Source organism: Toxotes jaculatrix, chromosome 1, assembly GCF_017976425.1.
Source record: "Toxotes jaculatrix isolate fToxJac2 chromosome 1, fToxJac2.pri, whole genome shotgun sequence".
NCBI lineage: Eukaryota > Metazoa > Chordata > Actinopteri > Toxotidae > Toxotes > Toxotes jaculatrix.
Genome location: NC_054394.1, coordinates 10,484,165 through 10,505,642, shown reverse-complemented (window position 1 = coordinate 10,505,642; position 21,478 = coordinate 10,484,165). Strand labels below are relative to the sequence as shown.

Below are 21,478 nucleotides of genomic sequence, written 5' to 3'. Positions count from 1 at the left end.
CTGTTCATGACTGTGTTCACTTTTACTCTCTTGGTTCTTTTTTTTTTTTTTTTTTTTTTGTATCCTTGGTCCTTAAAATTTCTGATGTTTTTCCTGAAAATAAAATGTTTTGAGGGTCTGTGTGTTTTAAAATGTGAGAGGCCTTATAAATTTTGCATTACATGTTCAAACTAATGTTCTTCAATAAGCAATTGCAACAAATATAATAGGAAGATATCAGCACACACACACAAAAATCTCCTTAAAACATCTTGCATGAACCAGTGAGATGGGCTGATCCCCCTGCAGGCAACGGATGGTGTGTAATCGATATCTTCACATGAGGTTTAGACTCACTGCTGCAGGAGCCAAGCACTCCAGGTAATGAGCTGCCTGCTTGATATATATCCCTCACAGGGTGGGATTGCACTGGTGCAACATGGTACTGCAACAGCAGCAATTCTTTGATTAGCTATTTGTCTTCCATCAAGCTTCCCTGGCACACAGAAAAATCTCTCACTCATACACTTACTGCTGTCGATGTGTCAACATGTCCACTGTCAACCTGTCATGTGGCTCCTGCAGGAGGCTCACAGAGCTCAAACCACCTTTCACACTGCAGAGACAGACAGGAGTCAAACAACCACTACAGACTCTAAGTATCATTTCATATCTGATTTGTAAATACAGTAGCAGGTGTTTCACTTTCTCAGGTATGCAGCTTGTTGTACCCTTTCACTTATCTTACAATTTTTAGGATTAATACTGTTCCCTCATGATAATCTGGCTACATACAACATCAATCCATATATATATATGTGTGTATATATAATCCATATGTCTCCATCTTTTGTTGAATTAATTAACCAATAAAGACAATCTAAAATCTCGAATATTCTCAAAATCCACAAATTAAAATTAACCTAACCATTACTGAAACATCAACAAAATCAAGGCGAGGCAAACCTACATTGTCATGTGCACAGTCCAAACTTTGCAGGATGAGGTATCCACCATAAGGCCAGCCAGGTTTCTTTGTTCAGAGAGGGAGTGCTCCAGGTGAACTGGCTTCCTATATAGATTCTGTAGGTGGAGCCAAGGGAACCAGTAGGCCAGGTGAGGGTAGGAGGGGAAGTGGGAGGGGATCTTTCTCACTTATTATAAGAGTGTCAATTAGCACTAACTGAAGTTTGATGCATTAGATTTAGAGGTCTAATCTAAATCTGCAAAGTGCTTACAATTCATCCTAAGGAGAAATTTCATACCAATCCATCCAATAGCTGTTGAGATATTTAATTGTGGACCAAAGTGGTGAGCTGAACCAACAGATAGACTAACACTTCCATCCATCAAGCCACATCACCAGCATGGTTTAAAAAAAAATAAAAATAAAAAGATGTGACCAAATAAATGACTTGGATATTTTTGTATTAAAGACATTACACTGCTAAGGAAGTGAATTGTTGGATGACAAAGCTGTTATAGTTTTTTGTCAGGGCTTTTACTTAGTGGCACTTAAAGCTTTAAAATGCTTGTGCTTCATGATTCAGAAAGGCAAGAGAGAGCTTCCCCCCAGGACCTAGTCACTGGGATTAATAAAAGACATCACTTGATTCTCTCAAATAGTCTGTGTGACTGCTTACTATAAAATTTAATGTGTGAATATATGCAACCATTTAGATGACGCTGTCAGTGAGAGGAGCACATCAGGATCTGTGAGTTCGAACACAGAAATCAGTTTGTAGCATCACACTTGTCATCAAGCAAATTGCCAAAAGTACATTTTTCAAATTTCATTTATCCTGGGATGTTTGATCAACAATGAAATTTCTGTAACAGGTCTTCTGTAAACCACCTTTTGGAACTGTGGAAAAATGTACCCATTTCTTCAATGAGATATTAGGGATTGGATCTTATTAGTGATGGGATCCTTGGCTTTAATCCAAAGTTCAAACAACCGTCCTCCTCTCCAATCAGAAATTATACAGTCGATATTGAGCATTTCACAGAATGTGTCCCTGTAAATTGTCATCACTGTGTACAATGATGAAGTAGGCGGCCATTTACTAAATGAGCTGGCACATGGTTCATTTCTGAGCAGTCATGATTCCCCACTCATCACTCTACTGTAGTTCACTGCATATTCTAAATATGCTGTCGAGGCTTCTGCTATGATAGAATGAAACCTCAAATCTTAAGTTGATCGATTATATTAAAAACATTTCTGCATATTTTTGCACGTGTCAGAGTTTTGGGTTCGCACTGATCACTAGATTGTGATTAACAAATAATCTGACTCACATAAAACTCATAGGTGCCCCAGTTTCAAAGACAATACAAACAATCCTCATTTCCTCACTACATGTGGAAACATACAGGGGGCAGATACAGAGCATTGCAGCCCTGCTCTGATTTGATCATGAAAAAAAAAAAAACAGGTAAGGGAAAAAAGCTCCATACCTCCTACATATTATCAAATCGACATTCTGCAGGAAGTAATTTGGTGTTCATGTAGCAGAGTAAATATGAGTGCAGAGGTCATGGTTGTGGAATGGACAAAAACACTGTGCAGATGACATCAGATTTCCATAAAAAAGTATAACTTTATGCTTGAACATTTGAACTTTATGTTTGTATTAGATGATGTTTTCTAGCTTTCAATCAGCCTCCGGTTTTACCAGTTTTCTTAAAAATATGGAAACGCTTGAAATTTGCTTGTGTGCTGGTGGCTATTCCATCACAGTGACCAGTGTGTCTGCTTTTATTTTTCTCACAGTCATATTTCTCATTGTGTTTCAGTTCACTTCTCAGTTCAGACTTACTTGAAAAGTCTGCACTGGACAACTATTTGACAATACAGTGGCACTGAAGCAAAATAAAAGCAGACCTGATGTTCTCTGTGCTTGAAACGCTGGAGGAGATGTGAGATGAATCTAAGGGCTCAGAAGATTTAAAGACAGAGAGTAAGAAAACCTGAATTCTGCTGCGCAAAATTGTGTTTATTTATCAACAGCAATATTTCAATGACCCGTTTACACCTCGTAGATGTGCAGTCGCTGAATTGGTGTCATGCTCTAGAAAATGACCTGCAGTGATGTAAATTATACTGCGTCATTTACTTAATAGAAACCAAATGCATAAACACTGGTCTGCATTTTAAAAAGTCAGTGTTGCCTTTCTTTATGAAAACATCTGTTTTTTTTATAAACAATATGTCTGACCCGTATAGGATTTTGTAAACAAATGAACAAACTGTGAGTCCATTGACCTGTCCCCTGCTACCTGATGAAAATAAGTGAAGGTCAAACCTAATCAGCCCCTATTGATCTGCTCTCAATGATCCAGAATAGAAATCTTTGGAGTTCAAATTTATAACCCCAGGAGAGACCTTGGGTCTGCTCCTCATGCCTGATACAGTTCCTTTACCGGCCATTATAATGAGGCTTTAAGCAGCGTGGCGACTGTAAATCTGCTACGCTAAGATTGCACTGCTCCTGGTCTGACTGGACCTCACCTCACTAAATCTAACATCCAGGACCAGAGAGTGATTTACTATCCTCTCCTGTGCACACTTGCCAAAGCTGTGTGAAGTCAGCATCGCAAGTCACCAAGAGTGTCAACCAATGTTCGTTGCTGAGAAGTGAATTAAGCTTAAATGTGTATGACAACATATATGCTCTGGGCTGTTCTCTTTGACAAAAGCTGCAGACAGGAGCCTTATTCACATATGACTATTTTCTGGTTCAGGATGATGGCATAAAATTAGAGAAACATCTTTTCTTCTTTCAGACAATACAACATTTACAGATATGTTCTTTTGAAATTAGGAAATCTAAGCTGGTATAGCTGTCTAAACCATTTATTTTTCTGTGAGAGGATGCTGAACCTGCACATATCCATATTTTATATAACCATTTATTATAGTGCTGGGGCAACAAAGGTCAGACAAGAGCTCTGACTACACTGGGCTCATCCCAACAATCAGTAATAACACTTCTCTCCCTCTCAGGCTTGTCCTCAACAAGCCTTTAGCCTTTAGTCCAGAAATGAATAGAATTTTCCCTTTTCAGTTGAAAAAATCAGCATAGCATTTTCTATGCCTCAGCATATGAAACCCTTCATCTAAAACCGCCGCTGAGCTGGTGTGAAAACTTGCAGTGGCTGATCAGAGACTGGGTGCTGGTCCTGCTGGACTTGAAGGGGACGGAGAGAGGAGCGCGCCAGGGCTGGCTACTGCGCGCTGGCGGAGCGTGAAGACCAGTTTGCCGAGAGGTGGCTCGATAAATTTCATGGTTCGGATTGTTGTAAAGTAACCCAGCAGTCAGTTTCTTTTCAGGCATCAGCACTGTGCCGGTAAAAAAGTGTCCGGACCTTGAGCACTGTAGAGTCCGGCATGTCCGAGAGGAAGAGCGCTGAACGCTGCAGCTTTGAGGCTTCTTCACCGACAACTCCTGAGGACCAGATGGTGCCGAAAAAATGACTCGGGTTTTCTCCATCCTCGCTTATCTTTTCTTTCTGGTTCACTGTGAGTCTGTCTTTCTGTTCATCTGTGACTTTACTTACTAATTGAGGCTGTTGTAGCATGTGCTTCTATCTTTGCGTCAGATCCAAATTTATTTGGGTTAAAGTGCCTCTGTGCTGAGACAACAGTCTCACACAAGTCGAATCGCATCTTCTGATTTTGAGTGCAGCGAAGTTTGCAGTTCAGTGATTTTAAAGCTTAAAAAAGAAATTTAAAACGTAGCAAATATCCCCAAATATCCCAAATTTATTGCTTTAATTTTATTAATTTAATTTTAATTTTATTAAGTATTAAAAATAATTTAATAGCACTTTTTTTTTTAATATAAATAATACATGCATGGATAGAATCCTCACAGCAAAAGAAAAAATATATACATATTTGCAAGTTCAGCTGAGATGTGATACTTCTGCATTTAAGCACAATGTCTCATCTAGGGGCAATTTGATGAGTCAAATATCAAATATCAAATGTGACCTGTATTCACCAAATCAGCAATCAGCACTCATATGAAGGTTTGAGATCTTTTTTTTTTTTGTAGGGCCACAACCAAAATGCAACAAATACAGTTGATGAGTGCACACAGTATTAGAAACAGCCTCCTAAACCTCGAAAGTTACACAAGGAAACCTTTCTGCTCATTATCCTTTTATTAAATTCTTTAACTTCACTATTTCACATGACCTAAATGGGTCATGTTTACTTGGTGAGATCAGAGGGAATAATTGTTTGCATAGCTGGTCCAAGAGGATGAGTCTAATTTATGGAATGAAAAAAGTACCTGATACCATGTGTAAACAGTTTGCTAGTACTTATTGAGTGAATCTTAACAAAAGATGTGCACTGGCATAATAGTTACGTAGAGGTCCTCTTTTACTCTGTTCTTCACGAAAAGGGGAGAAAGAAAAAGAAGAAGAAGAAATGATACAGACCCCTATCTTATTAACACTTATACTATCATATCACTGAGAAGTGAGGCGTAGAAAAGGGGAAAAAAAGTGTTTACACCATGTAACACCTCTCTCAACCTTCAGTGTTTCGGTTCACTCACATAGTTCAATGTGCTGTCAGGTTGTCGACTGTATTACATTTTTGGAGAATAATGGTTTTCAGTGTGCTGTGCTGAGTGACCTTATCAACTCCACAACAACTGAACAACTGAATCTAGCATTGTATTAACATGCCTGACCACCCTCTCAATCAATGTAATGTCAATGCTAAACTCACGAGTTCATTTTACACATTAAACCCACACACACACACACACACATATACACACACCAGTGACTTGTCACAGTAGGTGATTACAAGTTTGGTTGTTTTGCAAGTGGCCTTCACCTCTGGGGAAGGCAGGGCTTGTTTGACTCTGGTCTCCGAGGGCTTTGACAACACACCATCTGCTGAAGAGTGTTGTGGAGGTCCGACTGTGTTGGATGGGACCTCAGCCAAATGACTGACAAAGGCGCAGTCATGGCAGCATGTACCGACCCGTGGGGCTGGAGTGTCGGCATGCCACGCCCTGCAAAGCTCCAGGAGTCTGTGGGCCGATAATGACATACACAGTTTGACACTGAGCAAAGGCCTTTCTTATCATTCTTACTTTTAATAAAACATATCACCAGATAGCTTAAAATAACACGAGTGATCAATCTAGTTTGCAGCCATGTATATCTCTCTGCTGAATATTGACAACAGTAGCGATTCTTCTTCAGTGGGCTCATTAGTAAGAGTCTCACCTCATTGCAGTGTTTCCCATGAAAAGGTTGACTCAGCTTTTCCAGACCATGTGGGGGGCATTAATAACCAGGCTGCATGTAAAGAAAATGGAAGAGGTAGTTCTACATGTATTCATTCTGCTCCATATGAGAAGAGACGATCATCAGTTCCAATCAGGCTTGTCCTCACCTCTGACAGGGGCATCACTTATCAGGGATGAGGGAAGGAGGTGGGGTTTAAGTCTTGGTATTCATAGCTGAGTCTCATTTAAAGGACACATTAAGTGGTTTGGCTTTAGGCAAAAGCAGAATTATTAACATGCTGTGAAAATATTTGCCCTCCCCCCAAATGGAATTACTAATTTGGAAATGACTTTGGGGCTTTCATAACATTTTAATATCATTCCCGCAACACAGCCATCCCTGGCCTTCTTAATTGACGGCTGCTGTTACAAGTGCAGTTTGTATGATGTAGTTTGTCACATTCGGGTGAAGAGAAGGACAAAGAGAAGTATTTCATTGTTCACCTCTTTCCATAGTGGTAGAGAAGACTTACCTGTGCTTTGCTTTGCAGGATAAAAAAAAGACTAAACCAATGAAAAGATTGGTCAGTGGATGGATATATAACTTATGGATATGTAACTAGATATGTAACGCTTTCCTTCCTTAAAGAGACAAAATAAAAATACAAAAATAGTTGAAATGCATCTGTGTGCACAGGACATTTTCCCACAGCCATCTACAGAGTCCATCAACAATCACAAAGTCATAGCATCTCTGTCTGAGGTTTCCTGTGTCTGTCCATCGAGAAGCAAGTCTAAAATTCTGAAGGTTTTCTCATGACATTTGTGCCCGTGGATAAAAGCATAAAAAATTGCGTCACCAGGTAGCAGCAGTGCTGACTCAGAGGAGAAGCTCATGAACTGGTTGCTGGGAAAGGATCGCTACAATCCTCTCATCCGGCCGGCTGTCAACAGGACCGAGAGAGTCACAGTGAAGATCCAAGTGTCTCTAGCACAGCTCATCAGTGTGGTAAGGCCCCAAATACTCCTTCCCACCAGGAAGATGTGTGTGCATTTATTTAAGTGTGTACATCTGTGTGTGTGTGTGTGTGTGTGTGTGTGTGTGTGCGTGTGTGTGTGTGTGTATGAGGGCAAGACTATGTGCTGGAGTGACAAAGAGGGAGACGGAAAAAGAGAAACAGAGTGAAAGAAAGAGGATGATAGAAAAGACAGAGCAAGAGCCACGGAGCTTGGAGAAAGCAGTTAATTAGAAACCAGTCTGGGTTGAGAGGCCGTAGCTCTGAAGGGATGGATGAAGTCGAGAATAGATGTGGTCAGCTGTGATCTCTGCCTCTGTCATGTTCAGATTGAAACTTCAGCACATTGCATTAAAAGGGGGCCATAAAGCTGTTTTACCCACTGTGATAGAGGCTCTCCTCAGATTTACAGTAGAGGCTCCTCCCAGCTGCAGTCCAAGGCAGCAAGGCATATTCACAGCCTCAGTTTATGAGTTTCCACTGTACCCCTCGGGGTAATTGGCATTTGGTAACATTTTATTGGAAGTGTATGTCATAGCATTGTGATGACAGTGCTATCAACAAGCATGTTAACAAGCAATCTGAGATGTGAGGGTGGGGGGTGGGGTTATACTACAATAATTTTTGACCTCACTTCAAAACAGATGTAAACAGGAGAGTAAGCAGGAAGATTCTTTCCTCTGAAGTTTAGTGTTACAACAACTCATCAACTCTTGATAATTCACATTTCGTAATAAAAGTTGAAGGAAACTAAAAGTAGACGTTTAGAGTCTGACACTATGCAGGAGATGATAGTTCATTCTGTCTGCCAACACCTCTTTGTATACTTGTAAAACCATCAGTGACCACCCACCTGGTCCTCAGCAGATTCAGCTGTATTATCTCCATTATATATGTAAGTTTATGGAGTCAGATTAGTTGAGGTTGTGTATTAAGGTTGTTCTTAAAATATATATACAAATTTAGTGAAAAACTTCTTCTGTTCTCTTTTTCTATTTCATGTCTTAATTCCATCCCTCTTGTACATTTCCAGAATGAAAGAGAGCAGATCATGACCACAAATGTGTGGCTCACTCAGGTAAGTGTGATGAAACTCAAAGCCACATATTCTCAGTAGCCACTTGACTTGTTAAATGTCCTTCCCCCTGAACTTGAATTAAACCGTATCATTTCCTCCTCTCTCAATGTGGAACAAACTGCTTCTGTAATTGACAATGAAGCATGTAATTAGAAATCAGCTGGTCTTGAGAAAGGTGTGTGGAAGTCAGGCTTAACATCCTGGTCTCTGTGTCTCCCTCAGCACTGGGTGGATTACAGGTTATCGTGGGACCCCGCAAAATACGAAGGTATCGACAAGTTGCGTATTCCGTCCAGACATATCTGGCTCCCAGATATTGTTCTGTACAACAAGTAAGTGTCGCTGGAATGTCCAAGTGTTATGTTACAGAGACATTTTCTATGTTCATGTACAATGTTTGTATTAAAAATAATAGCACAGGATTGTTCATGTAAATAATTTGTCTATGTTCATTTCAGCATACATTTTTGATAGAATCATTAACTCTCTCTTGCAGCTTAGAAATATGACAAATTAAGACCTTAACTTACCAAATAAAGGTAAGACATTATAAAAGTGACCTGATTCGCAATCACTAAGGCCTTTCCAGAGTTAATATACTACAAATGTTTCTGTCTTTGCAGAGTATGGCTGTTAGCTGCACTATGATTTTAGTGTTGATACTCAAACCTCAGGCTGATTCACAGGCTTTCTAAAGTTTTCTCTTTCTTTCTTCCTTTTCTAACAGTGCTGATGGTACCTATGAAGTAACAGTCTTCACCAACGCTATTGTTCTTTTCAATGGCAGCGTCAACTGGCTTCCTCCAGCCATCTACAAAAGCGCCTGTAAGATCGAGGTCAAGCATTTTCCCTTCGACCAGCAGAACTGCACCCTAAAATTTCGCTCTTGGACGTATGACCACACCGAGATCGACCTGATCTTGAAGTCTGAGGTGGCTAGTATGGATGATTTCACTCCCAGTGGGGAGTGGGATATCTTGGCACTGCCGGGCAGACGGACTGTCAGCCCTCTTGATCCCACCTATGTGGACCTCACGTATGACTTTATCATCAAGAGGAAGCCCCTTTTCTATACAATAAACCTAATTATTCCCTGTGTTTTGATCACCTCTCTGGCCATCCTGGTCTTCTACTTGCCTTCAGACTGCGGAGAGAAGATGACCCTCTGCATCTCTGTCCTCTTGGCTCTCACTGTGTTCCTGCTTCTGATCTCCAAGATTGTTCCTCCAACCTCACTGGACGTGCCTCTGATCGGCAAGTACCTGATGTTCACCATGGTGCTGGTGACCTTCTCTATCATCACCAGCGTGTGTGTGCTCAATGTGCACCACCGCTCCCCCAGCACCCACACCATGCCTGCCTGGGTCAAGCTGATATTTCTTGTCAAACTACCTGCCTTACTCTTCATGAGACGCCCTAACAATAACTCCGCCCGCCAGCGACTTCGCCAGCAGCGGTGCCTACGGGCGAGGAGAGCCATTTTGGGTTTGGGTTACCCAGTTGCACCCAAAACAGGTATCACCATGTCGTCTTCTGCCTTGTTGTCCTCCGACTCTACCTTCTCCACCCCAGGACACAAAAATGTAGCTCCCTCGATGGGCTACATCCACTCCAACAGGAAGGAGGACTCGCGCCCCATGGATTACCCTCCCTCTGGTTTCACTTCCACTCAGGACCTCCAACAGAAAAGCAACTCAGATTGGGCTGCTGATGTCCAGGAGGCGGTGAATGGGGTACGCTTTGTGGCTGAGCACATGATGGGAGATGATGATGATCAGAGTGTACGTATACACAATTTTACCAAAGGTTTTATTGAAAAGTTTATTGTCTCTAAAACCATTTCACATTTCAAATTCACTAATATGCCTAATACAGATGTGTTGTATGAGGAATAAGACAGAGATTTCAGAGATTTGTGTATATACATATATAGAAGGGATATATAATAAGTTTGCTGATCTGCTCAGATCTAATATTAGTGCAGTAGCTACAGGTTTGATTTTTTTCTTTTTTCTACAACAATTCAGAGTTGCTCATTTTCCCTTTGGACAACGATAAATGATAGTGGAAATGGAACTGTAATGGATTTTACAGTGCATCAAGGATTCACACATGACCATGAAAACACGAGTACAAGCGGGATTATACAAACCTCAGGCCTAAAAGCTGATGAGCAGAAGGAGTTTTTCTTCATTGATCAATAATGTAAACAATAACATTTTGGTTATTTACACATTTGTAATGGCCTGCATAACACATCATTTGTATGGTGATCACCAAATCATTATCCAGGGCACTCACATAAAGCTAATGAAAATTGGCTTGAACTTAAAAGTATAGTTCAGCATTTGAGAAATATGATTATACACAATTTGTTTGAGTTAGTATAAAGACTAGAAGCAGGAGGAAACAGTGAGCCTGACTCTCTAAAGTTTATAAATCCTCCTACCAGCCTACCTAAAACTCACAGATATTATACAACAGGCATATTATTGTAAAATGAACACTTGGTGGTTTTTATGGGGGCTGTGTGCTACAACTAATCTGTGGTGAACAGCAGCCAGGTGCAGTGACCTCCTGGCATATTGTTATCACAGTGAAGTTGACAGACAACCCGTGGAGACGCTGAACAGAAGCAGACACAGATAAACTGTTTTTAATTAATAGTTACAGCATGTAACATTTCCTCTTACTTCATGTAAGACCGGCTCTAGCTTCATAGTCGGTGTCCATGTCGTGGCAAAGTTATTTTCAGGAGTAGGGCACTAAATCATTGGGTTTAGTTTAGAGTTGGCTTCACTGTCTATCCCATCCTCTTATCTTATCTATCCTAATCTCAAGAAACTGGATCAAAGGCCTTTGTATTGACATGATAACTTTACTGTACAGTAAATGATAACATTTACTGTACAGTCTGTGACCTCTTGAGGTGCAGGATGGAATACCACTAACCTTAAGTACCCAGTAAATTGAAGTCAGACTTTGGGTAATCAATTGCTTTTTCTGACAAATCAATAAAACAGGGAGGGAACCAGAAATGAGAAATGACTTGTTTCAAATAATACCAAGGACAGCACTGAAAATGAGGTGAAAGGGTCAGTAGCTATTTCAGTATAGGTCTCAGCAATATGGAAACGGGTCCTTACAGGGATATAACTCAACCATGATCCCATTCAAATATTACGGTTCTCAGTCAGCACCTTAATAATAAACTTACCCGCTCCAAGCAGTATTATCGGCATGAGTGTGAATGAGCTAATGAAAAACGATTACAGAATACGGTATGTTCCAATTCAGTTCAACTATTAGCAAACACAACAGACTACAGGGCATATTTACATGCTGTAAGTGGCAGCGGGGCTTTCACATTTGTGTTTGGATGCAAAGAAGAAAGTGAAGCACTCACACACATACTCACCCATTCATTCACTCACAACGACACTCTCTGCCCCCGAGTGGTTACACAGAGGCATGGCAGCATCCAAAGAAAACACACTGAAGAGGGAGTCATCCCGCCGCTTTGCAGTACTCCTGGTTTATTATGAAAAATATCAGGTGAGTTGTGACACATCTGTGAAACATGTTCATTGACTTATTTCTGATTTCTGTATATTTGCAGGTGATCGAGGACTGGAAGTATGTGGCCATGGTGGTGGATCGTATGTTCCTGTGGATCTTTGTGATAGTGTGTGTGGTGGGAACCCTGGGCCTGTTTCTCCAGCCTCTCTTCCAGAGTCAGACTTTTCCCAACCAGCAGCCCAGCTCAGAGACTCCTCGCATCTGAGGAACAACCAGAGAGACTGAGCAGCTTTAGGGTCTTCATCAGCAATAGAACTTTTAGGATAATCATAGTTATACAATGATGTATTTTTAGGTTTGAAGTCTGTATTGACAGGGACCAGAAGCCCTGACATAAGACCCTCTGTGCCTACTCCCACCAATAAGGCATCTGAGTAGGTTGCAAAGAAGTAAAACACTCATTGTGTACATCAGTGGAACAGACAGGATCTTAAGTATATATGGATAAAATGTCTCTTAATAATCAAAACCACATGGCCTAAAGCAATATAATCGTCCACAGCTCAGTGAGGAAATGGTACATCTGTAAGGGACCTATGGTGGAATCACTGCACTGAGGTCAGTTCCCTTCATATCTACAACGGACTGCTCCAGAAACTGGACTGAATGAAGCCTCCGCTGCACTCAAGTGCACAAAACATAATATCTGTTGCAGGAATATAACCAATATGACAAAAATATGAGTGACATCTGTCCGCTGTCAGATGTTGCTTAACTCCTTATTTGTGTTAAGTTATATCACCATATCATTCAAATGTGATGTGTGATTAAAAGAATGAATAATAAAGATAAATCAGTGTCTTCTTTCAGTTTGATTAAATGTATAAAATCCCCAATAAAGCCTTAAAATTGTCAGGGTCTTGCCAAAGTGCTTGGTTAATCTATGTTGCCAGCGATAAAGTTTGTCCTCAGAGCAAATACGTTCGCTGAAGACGTGCCAAGTCGGACATTTCATCACATGGATAAGACAGCTGTTCACTTTAGATGTGAGAACGTGTGACCAGGCAAAAAAAATATGTTGATACAACAAAACTGATGGAGATGGAGCTGATCTTGATTACAGTGTGTTCAGGCCCAGTACTTTTATCACAGTCAAAGCCCCTTACACAACCTTAAATAAAACACTTTTTAAAAAAAAAAATTGTGAAGAAGAGGAAACAAAATGTATTTGTTTCAGACACTGTGATCTTATGGGCACTCATTTGTGCCTTTTACACCACAGTTGATTTCTGAAGTGCAGGCTCATACAACATTTACTGCTCAATAAACAGTGCTGAGTGGGCTCGTTAGAGATTCTGCAGACTATTGGTTCTTTTGTGAGACCTTCATTTAAATCAAGAGGTAGCAATCAGCATCTATGTAAATGACTGGACTCACTTGTTTACCGTCTTCAAGATCAGTCATTGCTTTTTTCACTCACTTGTTAACTTCCTGTTATTAGTGAAGAGAAACTCTGCAGTGCCACAGCCTATCCATCAATAATCCATCGTCTGTTTCAGTTCTAGCAAAGCCTGGGGAGTCTTCATTCAACACTCAGTGGATGGTCCAATAAATCACAAGCCTGATGTCATTAGTATCTAATAAGACATGCATGGAAACATTGCTCTGATCATTGCCCTGCTGCTTAAGCAAGCATTTATGTTTCCATCAAGGATTTACCTTTATAAAGTCCTTGAAAATTTAAGGATTCTGTTGAAATTAATATTTTTCACTCTGTATCTTTTTAAATCCACAGGATAACCTTTGCAGAATTTTAGTCATTATAGACATTTGTTAAATGACTTGCGTCTCAGCTAAAGTCTTCTATGCATAGGTGTACAAACAACCTAAGTTTTCATTCTGCCCTGTCTGGAAGTAAGAAAACGCCCTGAAGGTCAAATTAGCAATTCTTTCTATCTTTATGTGAATGTAAAATCCTTTATTGATCCCCAAAGGGACAATTGTCTTTTCACTTGCCCCACTTAAAGGAGTTTGGAGTGCCTGATCAGACACCAGACGGCAGCTTTGGTGCTGGCAGGGATTTATTTATCATTTGAGGGCACTTCAGTAGGGAGTGCCCACTTCATCCCCAAGACAGAGAAGAATCCCAATCAGAAGTGGGCTTACCAGCAGACATAAGGATGTTTTAGAAAAAAATTAAAGGGAAAATGATCAAAACAACAAGAAAATATCTGTGAGGACCACCTGGGTCCATGTCGACTGTCCACGGAAAAAGTTTGCCAGCCAATCTGATTCATCAGGGCAGTGTGGGTGCAATTAGATCAGATTTGATTGACAGTGACCAAAATAACCACTGTGATCACACCCTCCTTCAGATGTTATTAAATCCTGATTGGTGCAGAAAAATTACAGAACCCCGCCCACTTCAAGACCGGCAAGATGCGGAGAAAAAATAGAAAAAACTGCAATGTTAAGAAAACTGCTCAAACTCCGGACAAAAATAGTGAATCCATGTGGGATCCCATCACAAATAATTAGAAACTGATTGAGATAACAAGTTTTTGGAGTCTTTAAAACGACAGAATATTTCCCTTGCTTTTAAATTTAATTTGCCAAAAAAAAAAAAGTATAAAAACAATCTGTGCAACTTTAAGCTGGGAAAAAAGCGAATCTAATGTTTTATAGAATTATTATAATTATTTTATATGAAGTGCCCTAGTGCCCCAGAAACTGCATAATCTAATTTTAGTCAAATCACTGCAGTTTTTCCAATTCAAGTGAGGACAGTGTGCAGACTGTGCAGACACCCATCAGGTATGGTACTAACTAAAGAAATGGTAGAAATTAAAGGGCTGATTTGTGGCCTCTGGAAGCTTGTTGTGATCTTTAAGTGAAAAATTCGCACCAGTGCCCTTTTTTATTTATTTATTTTTCTTTTCTCGTTGTTTAATTTGATTATGTCGCTATAGGTTGCACATTCTTTTTGTTACGGTGGTATGTGTCTCCTGTCAGTGACTGGGTGTGAGGCTCAGTGTGGCTCTCTCTCTCTCTCTCTCTCTCTCTCTCTCTCTCTCTCTCTCTCTCTCTCTCTCCCACCTCTCTGGTTCTCTCGGCAGCTCCGGACGCGCTTTCACTCTTCCCACTTTCTCCTCCTGTCTGCTCAGAGGAGTGCGGATTCATTTTGCATTTGTCAAGTGAAACAGGATGAAAGCCAGCTTTTGCATCGGTTTGTCCACATGTTCCTTCCTGCTGTTTCTTCTGTCGGGTGAGTAACAGGCTACTATTTTAACATGACATCTTACTTGTTGCTTTACATAAACGTGTGTAGTAATATTGCCCTATTCATCACATGGATAAAATTACCCTACTTTAATATATATATATATATATATATATATATATATATATATATATATATATATATATATATATATATATATATAGTAGGCCACCTGTATATAATTTGCAACTGAATTTGCAACTGAAATACAATTTTAATTAAATTTCATGCCTTAAATTCAAATGCTAATTTTTAAATTAAAACCACCTTCTGGGGCATGAAGATAAATTATGCAAGAAAATAATTAGAAGAAAATTATGCAGCTGTGGTTGTTCATTTCAAGGGATGAGTACATTTTTCTTTACACTGAGGGGAATCTTCATAAATCAAGCCAACACAACGTGATAATTTAAAGGTAACACTATCATATTAGAATTTTTTTTTTTTTTTTTTTTTAAAGGCAGACAGGTGAAATCAGACTCTGCTCTGCTTCTCTGAATCTTTGTGAACCATCATGACCATCTGGCAGTTAGTTATCCGGAAAACAAGCTTTTATTAACCCACCTCACACTCTGCATTGACACACATATGTCTGACCTTCTGCTCTGATTCAGGAGGCACATGTTCAGAGGCAGAGCACAAGCTCTTCTCTGGGATATTCTCCAACTACAACCAGTACATACGACCGGTGGAAAATGTGTCTGAACCGGTCATTGTTCAGTTCGAGGTGTCCATGTCACAGTTGGTCAAAGTGGTAAGTAACATACAAAAGCTTTTTTTTTGTCAGTATTTACGATGGCTAATTGTTCCTGTGAGTTATGACAAGCTGCTTCACCACAATCAAACATACATCATACTGCTCATTGACTAGTCATGACCTGAGAGAAAAAACAAGGAATAACATAAAGACAGCATTCATTGTGGAGGGTCTGAGAATGATACACTGATTCAGTGCTATCAAACATTACAAGAAATAGGCTGTGCATGGATTTATGGATGGTGGACAACAAAGTTTTAGAGAAGGGGATGAGTGGGATGCCATCTGAGACCCCGTCTGAGTTACTCCCAGCCAGCGCACAATAGCCCCTGGTGTATGTAACACTGAGGAGCCAACTAGATGAGAAGAAGGGCAGTGTGGCTATTTGTCTGGCCAAGACAAGATGGGAAATGTCAGCTGTCTGAATACCTCCCCCAATACCTTTAGAGCTCCTACCTTTGTTGCTACCTGAGTTGTTACTTTTCGACAGAGGCAGGCTGGCTATTTCACCCTGCTTTTAATCTTTGTGCTAAGATAAGCTAACAGTCTCCTGGCTGTAGCTTCACATTGAAATTGGTACAGATCATCTTATCTAAGTTTTGGCAAGAACGCAAAATGTCACAGTCCTTTTACATCACAATATTCTACAAGAAAAACAAAACAAAACAAAACTAGACCATCTTGCTGTGCGTTCACACCAACCGTGGTGCCTGTCAACATGTTGGCGTTCCGACCTATGAGTACTCAGTAGTCATTACCTCAATATTAAGACTACTCAGTAGCGATGTGTCAGATCACACCCATCTTCAAACTCGGCCTTCATTTTGAACTCAACTCCACACCTGTAAAGTTTTTTCATCGTATCTTGTACAGTTGTGACACTATAGCAGTGGGACTTAAAACCATGATACTTAAAACCACCTCTGTGGTAGTTCTGAAAGTGTCTCCAGGACCACATTTAACCATGATGAGACACACACAGACTCATAAGGTGAAAACAACACCAGTCCCGCTGTCGTGGCTGGGAATAATATTAGCCAATACTAGCCATGGTCTTCTATGTATAATGCGGGTCCTGACACCTTGAAGCCCCTCTCAATTTTCTTTCCTGTGCCTGTGTATGAGGAATCAGTATTTTTTTTTTCTCAAAAGACATTTATAAGTATTGAATGCCTGTCTGGATCTAGAGAAAACGAAGGGATAAAGGATATTTTGTTACATGCTCCTTAACTTAGTAATGTAGCAGGCTGTGGCGCTCCCGGCGCTGATGGATGACTATTATTCCCTCTGCACACCTGGTGCTCCTAACCCAGATGCAATTGGTATTGGTCAGCCTACACCAATTACAGCAGGGCTATATGAGCTCATTTAGACCATCAATAGCTCATCGGCCAGGCTGCCTCAGTCATCATCTCGCAATCAGGGTTTGTACCAAAGGCTCTCTGGGCTATTTGAAGGTGTCAGAACAGGTGACAGCAGGTTAAAGTGGTGACAGTGTCCTTTAAAGAAGTTGTTTTACATTTTGAGATATGTGTTTATTCAGTTTCTTACTGCAGGTTAGATGAGATAGAGATTGATAACACTCTCAGCTTACCTTAGCAGAAAGACTGGAAACAGGGGGAAACAGCTAGCCTGGCTCCAGCCAGACAGTAACAAAATCTGCATACTAACTAAAGCTCGCTAACACATCATATCATATTTGTTTATTATATGCAAAACCAAAATGTATAAACAACAAGTGCCTGCTAACAAAATAAAGTATGTGATGAAATGGTGCTACTATTGCATTATAAGCATTCAGAACAATTGTGCAAAAAACATCCAAGATTTAAGTGCACACAATGTTGAAAACAAACCACACTGACTTATAAATGAACCTATCTGAGCAGATCTGAACATCAGAGTATATGTGTTTTGTGTCGCTGCACTTGGACTAATTTGGTGATAAGATACAGGATGTCCTATGCCTTAGCTATCAGAGTGCTGTAAAATCATCATCCTCCCAATCCAGTAAAGATTATTCCTCATTCTTCTTCTACCAACCACGCAGAACCTCCCCAGGACAGTAAATGGTAACATGAATGGTTAATGTTATGCAATGGGTCATGAGATTGGTTCATTCACGGTCTAAGTCACACACAAACCTGACCCCCACAGTTCTCTTTTGGTCCCTCTGCTACACCTTTACCACTGAGTTGTTAGAATAAAAGTTGAGGCTGTGCTTCAGCCTCCTGGCTCCAGCTGTCGTGTGTGTTACACTCCAGGCGTAGAGGACTCAGGTGTGCCTCTCTGAATCCTCTTAGCCAGGACACAGAGATGTGACCCTGCAGAAAGCACTGGAATTGAATGAATGCCTGTGACAGTTCCTGTTTTAACTTAAAAATGATAGCATTCATTTGTTTTTATATTGCTTGATAGCTGATATCTTCATTATCAATATTGTTACGTTTTCAGGATGAAGTCAATCAGATCATGGAGACCAATCTGTGGCTGAGACATGTAAGTTTATGGTGCATGACTACAAATCGACCTCGAGCAAGGACACCAAGTATGGATCCAGCCTTCTGTCATATGTGATTCTTTGGGGCTAGACTGACAGGTTGAATTATTCATGGGAGGAAGCTTTTTAAACACATTGATCCATGTGGTCCTATTTTTCTAATCCTATAAACCAAATGTGCTGAGATTTCATGATCAATTAATTGGTCTAGTTTATCACACTTGCCGAAGTCTACAATATTCCCTCTGACACTGTTACAGAAACCTTAAGCTCGAGCTGAATCAACATGCGTAGTGCAGTGAACCAGTTTTGAATGAAATGAGGCAGGGCAATCCTCCAGGTCCCAGATTACAAGTTCTGAGCAAATACTCATTTGTGCTGGGGCCATGTTCGTGCTAAAGGGTTGAGCTGTACTTGCTCTTTGGTGCTGAGAGGTGAAGCACTGTTTCACTTATTGTTTTAGAGTCGTTTTAGAGTCTCTGTAAGCAATGTGCAAAGGTACATTTCCTCCACTGCCCACCCACATCTTACAATACACTCTAGATACTTACTTTTTCTTAATTGAGTGAAATTTTTACAGCTCTCTGAGGTTGCTTTACTATTGTTACTTTATGAGCCTCATGAGGATCACTGGCTGTCCTCAAGAGAGAGTCAGAAACCGTGGCCGAAAGGTTCATAAAACACACTGTAAACTCTGGTCCATCTTATCCCCTCACACACACACACATACTGTATAGGCTCTGTTTATGTGCCACAGTTGGAGATGATGACTAGTAAGAGATAATTATACTTTTATATTATACTGTTTTGTAGTTGGGTTAAAGCTGGGGTTGTTTTTGTGTTTGTAAACCAAAATTAGGATTGTAGAGGTGGCATCCTAATGCTGGGTGTGTTTGGAAGAGATGTTTCTAGTATGTCATAGACAGCATACAAGAGAAAGGCATAGTATTACTAATAAACAACTATTGGGTGGATTAGGATTAGGAAATAACTTTTTGTCTAATGCCTTCATTATTACCTGATCTCAATTCTAATTTCTGTAGAAAATCATGTATACAGAGGACAGGGACTTGTTCATTTTAAGTTTTACCATTTCAGGAGCTCAATATTCCACAAAATTGTTAGCTCTGGCTGTGTTTACAAAATTTTGTTTCAACCTTTTAATTTCTTTGACTCATTTTTAATTTAGATTAATCATTGTGTTTTGTTTTTCAGGTCTGGAATGACTATAAATTGAGATGGAATCCAAAAGATTTTGGAGGCGTTGAGTTTATCCGAGTGCCATCCAACAGGATATGGAAGCCAGACATTGTGCTGTACAACAAGTGAGTATAACAGCAAATTAAAAACCTGGCTCAACATTTTTATTGATTGCTGGGTGCATTTACAATGAAGGATCATGATGACAAATTAGATCAGCATCCATTGCTCATTTTGCATGGGTCCCTTTTTTTTGTTTTGCATATTCTTAAGGGAGAGGAACATCAGAGGGTGCAGTGTACTGAAACCGAGAGGAATCTTGTTTGATTAATATCTGCATGACACAGTGGTCAATTGTTTATATCCCTCAATTTAATCTCCAATGACTCATCTGCCTGCGACCGTCCTCCTTCAACCTTCACTCCTCTCATTCTTTCTCTCTCTACAGTGCAGTTGGAGATTTCCAGGTTGATGACAAAACAAAGGCCCTGCTTCGTTACAATGGTGATGTTACCTGGATCCCTCCGGCCATATTCAAGAGCTCCTGCAAAATTGACGTCACTTACTTCCCCTTCGACTACCAAAACTGTACCATGAAGTTCGGCTCCTGGACCTACGACAAGGCAAAGATCGATCTGGTGCTGATTGGATCCACCATCAACCTGAAGGACTTCTGGGAGAGCGGCGAGTGGATGATAATCGATGCCCCTGGTTACAAACATGACATTAAGTACAACTGCTGTGAGGAAATCTACACAGATATCACTTACTCTTTGTACATCCGCCGTCTGCCTCTTTTCTACACCATCAACATGATCATCCCCTGCCTGCTCATCTCCTTCCTCACCGTGCTTGTCTTCTACCTGCCGTCTGATTGTGGCGAGAAGGTCACTCTGTGTATCTCCGTCCTGCTTTCTTTAACAGTCTTCCTGCTGGTTATAACTGAGACTATTCCCTCCACTTCTCTAGTCATCCCCCTGATTGGCGAGTACCTCCTCTTCACAATGATATTTGTCACTCTCTCTATTGTTATCACGGTTTTTGTGTTGAACGTCCACTACCGCACACCAAAGACACACACCATGCCCTGCTGGGTGCGGAGCGTGTTCCTGGGACTGCTGCCAAGAGTGATGTTCATGACCAGGCCAGAGAGGGACCCCGAGAAGGTGACAGTGCCTGGCAGTGTTCACACGATGCATTCGAGACCCTGTGCCATTCATTCATCAGGCACTTTGCAGAAGCAGCACAAACCACAGGCCCTGGCCTCCAGCGTGGTATCCAGCCTGACGAGCCGCCAGCGGATTTTCAACAACACAGAGCTCTCCAACCTCAACAACTTGAGCGTAGACCCTAACAAAGGTGCAGGTTCTGGGTTCTTGTGCTGCGAGGGACGCTGCAACTGCTGCTGGCACCACAGATCCAGCAAACTGCCTGCAGATTCTGGGGGAGGGAGCGGAGGACTAGAGTGCCTGGGGGCTCTGACTGGAGGCAGTGCTGTTGGGGTAGGAGGGGGGAGTCAGTGCTCCAGCTCCGAGTCTCTGGATGGAGGAATAATGTCCCTATTGCCGCTGTCCCCCGAGGTCAGAGAGGCTATTGAGAGTGTTAAATACATAGCCGAGAACATGAGACTACAGAATGAAGCAAAGGAGGTGAGTGCAAGTAATTGTAACAGCAAACTATAGCTTTGTAAATTAGCTTTCAAGAAACTATAACAGTGTCACCATATCGCTGAAAATGTTTTCACTGTGATGCTCTCACAGGTTCAGGACGACTGGAAGTACGTTGCCATGGTAATCGACAGGATCTTCCTGTGGGTTTTTGTGCTCGTGTGTATCCTGGGAACAGCCGGTCTCTTCCTCCAGCCTCTGTTACTCGGGGAGGACATTTGA

The 21,478-nt window shown here is 40.9% G+C and overlaps 2 protein-coding genes across 2 annotated transcripts; both read left to right on the top strand.

Moving 5' to 3' along the window:
• Positions 1–4,372: 4,372 nt before the first annotated feature.
• On the top strand, positions 4,373–12,117 carry chrnb4 (cholinergic receptor, nicotinic, beta 4 (neuronal)). The gene is given in 7 exon segments (XM_041032865.1): positions 4,373–4,430; positions 4,433–4,504; positions 7,103–7,248; positions 8,289–8,333; positions 8,556–8,665; positions 9,061–10,114; positions 11,953–12,117. Coding segments are annotated over 7 exon segments (1,650 nt in total).
• Positions 12,118–15,056: 2,939 nt separating this feature from the next.
• On the top strand, positions 15,057–21,478 carry chrna3 (cholinergic receptor, nicotinic, alpha 3). The gene is made up of 6 exons (XM_041032918.1): positions 15,057–15,117; positions 15,747–15,886; positions 18,344–18,388; positions 19,605–19,714; positions 20,038–21,238; positions 21,350–21,478. Exons 1-6 carry the CDS (start codon positions 15,057–15,059, stop codon positions 21,476–21,478), a joined length of 1,686 nt encoding a protein of 561 aa, XP_040888852.1.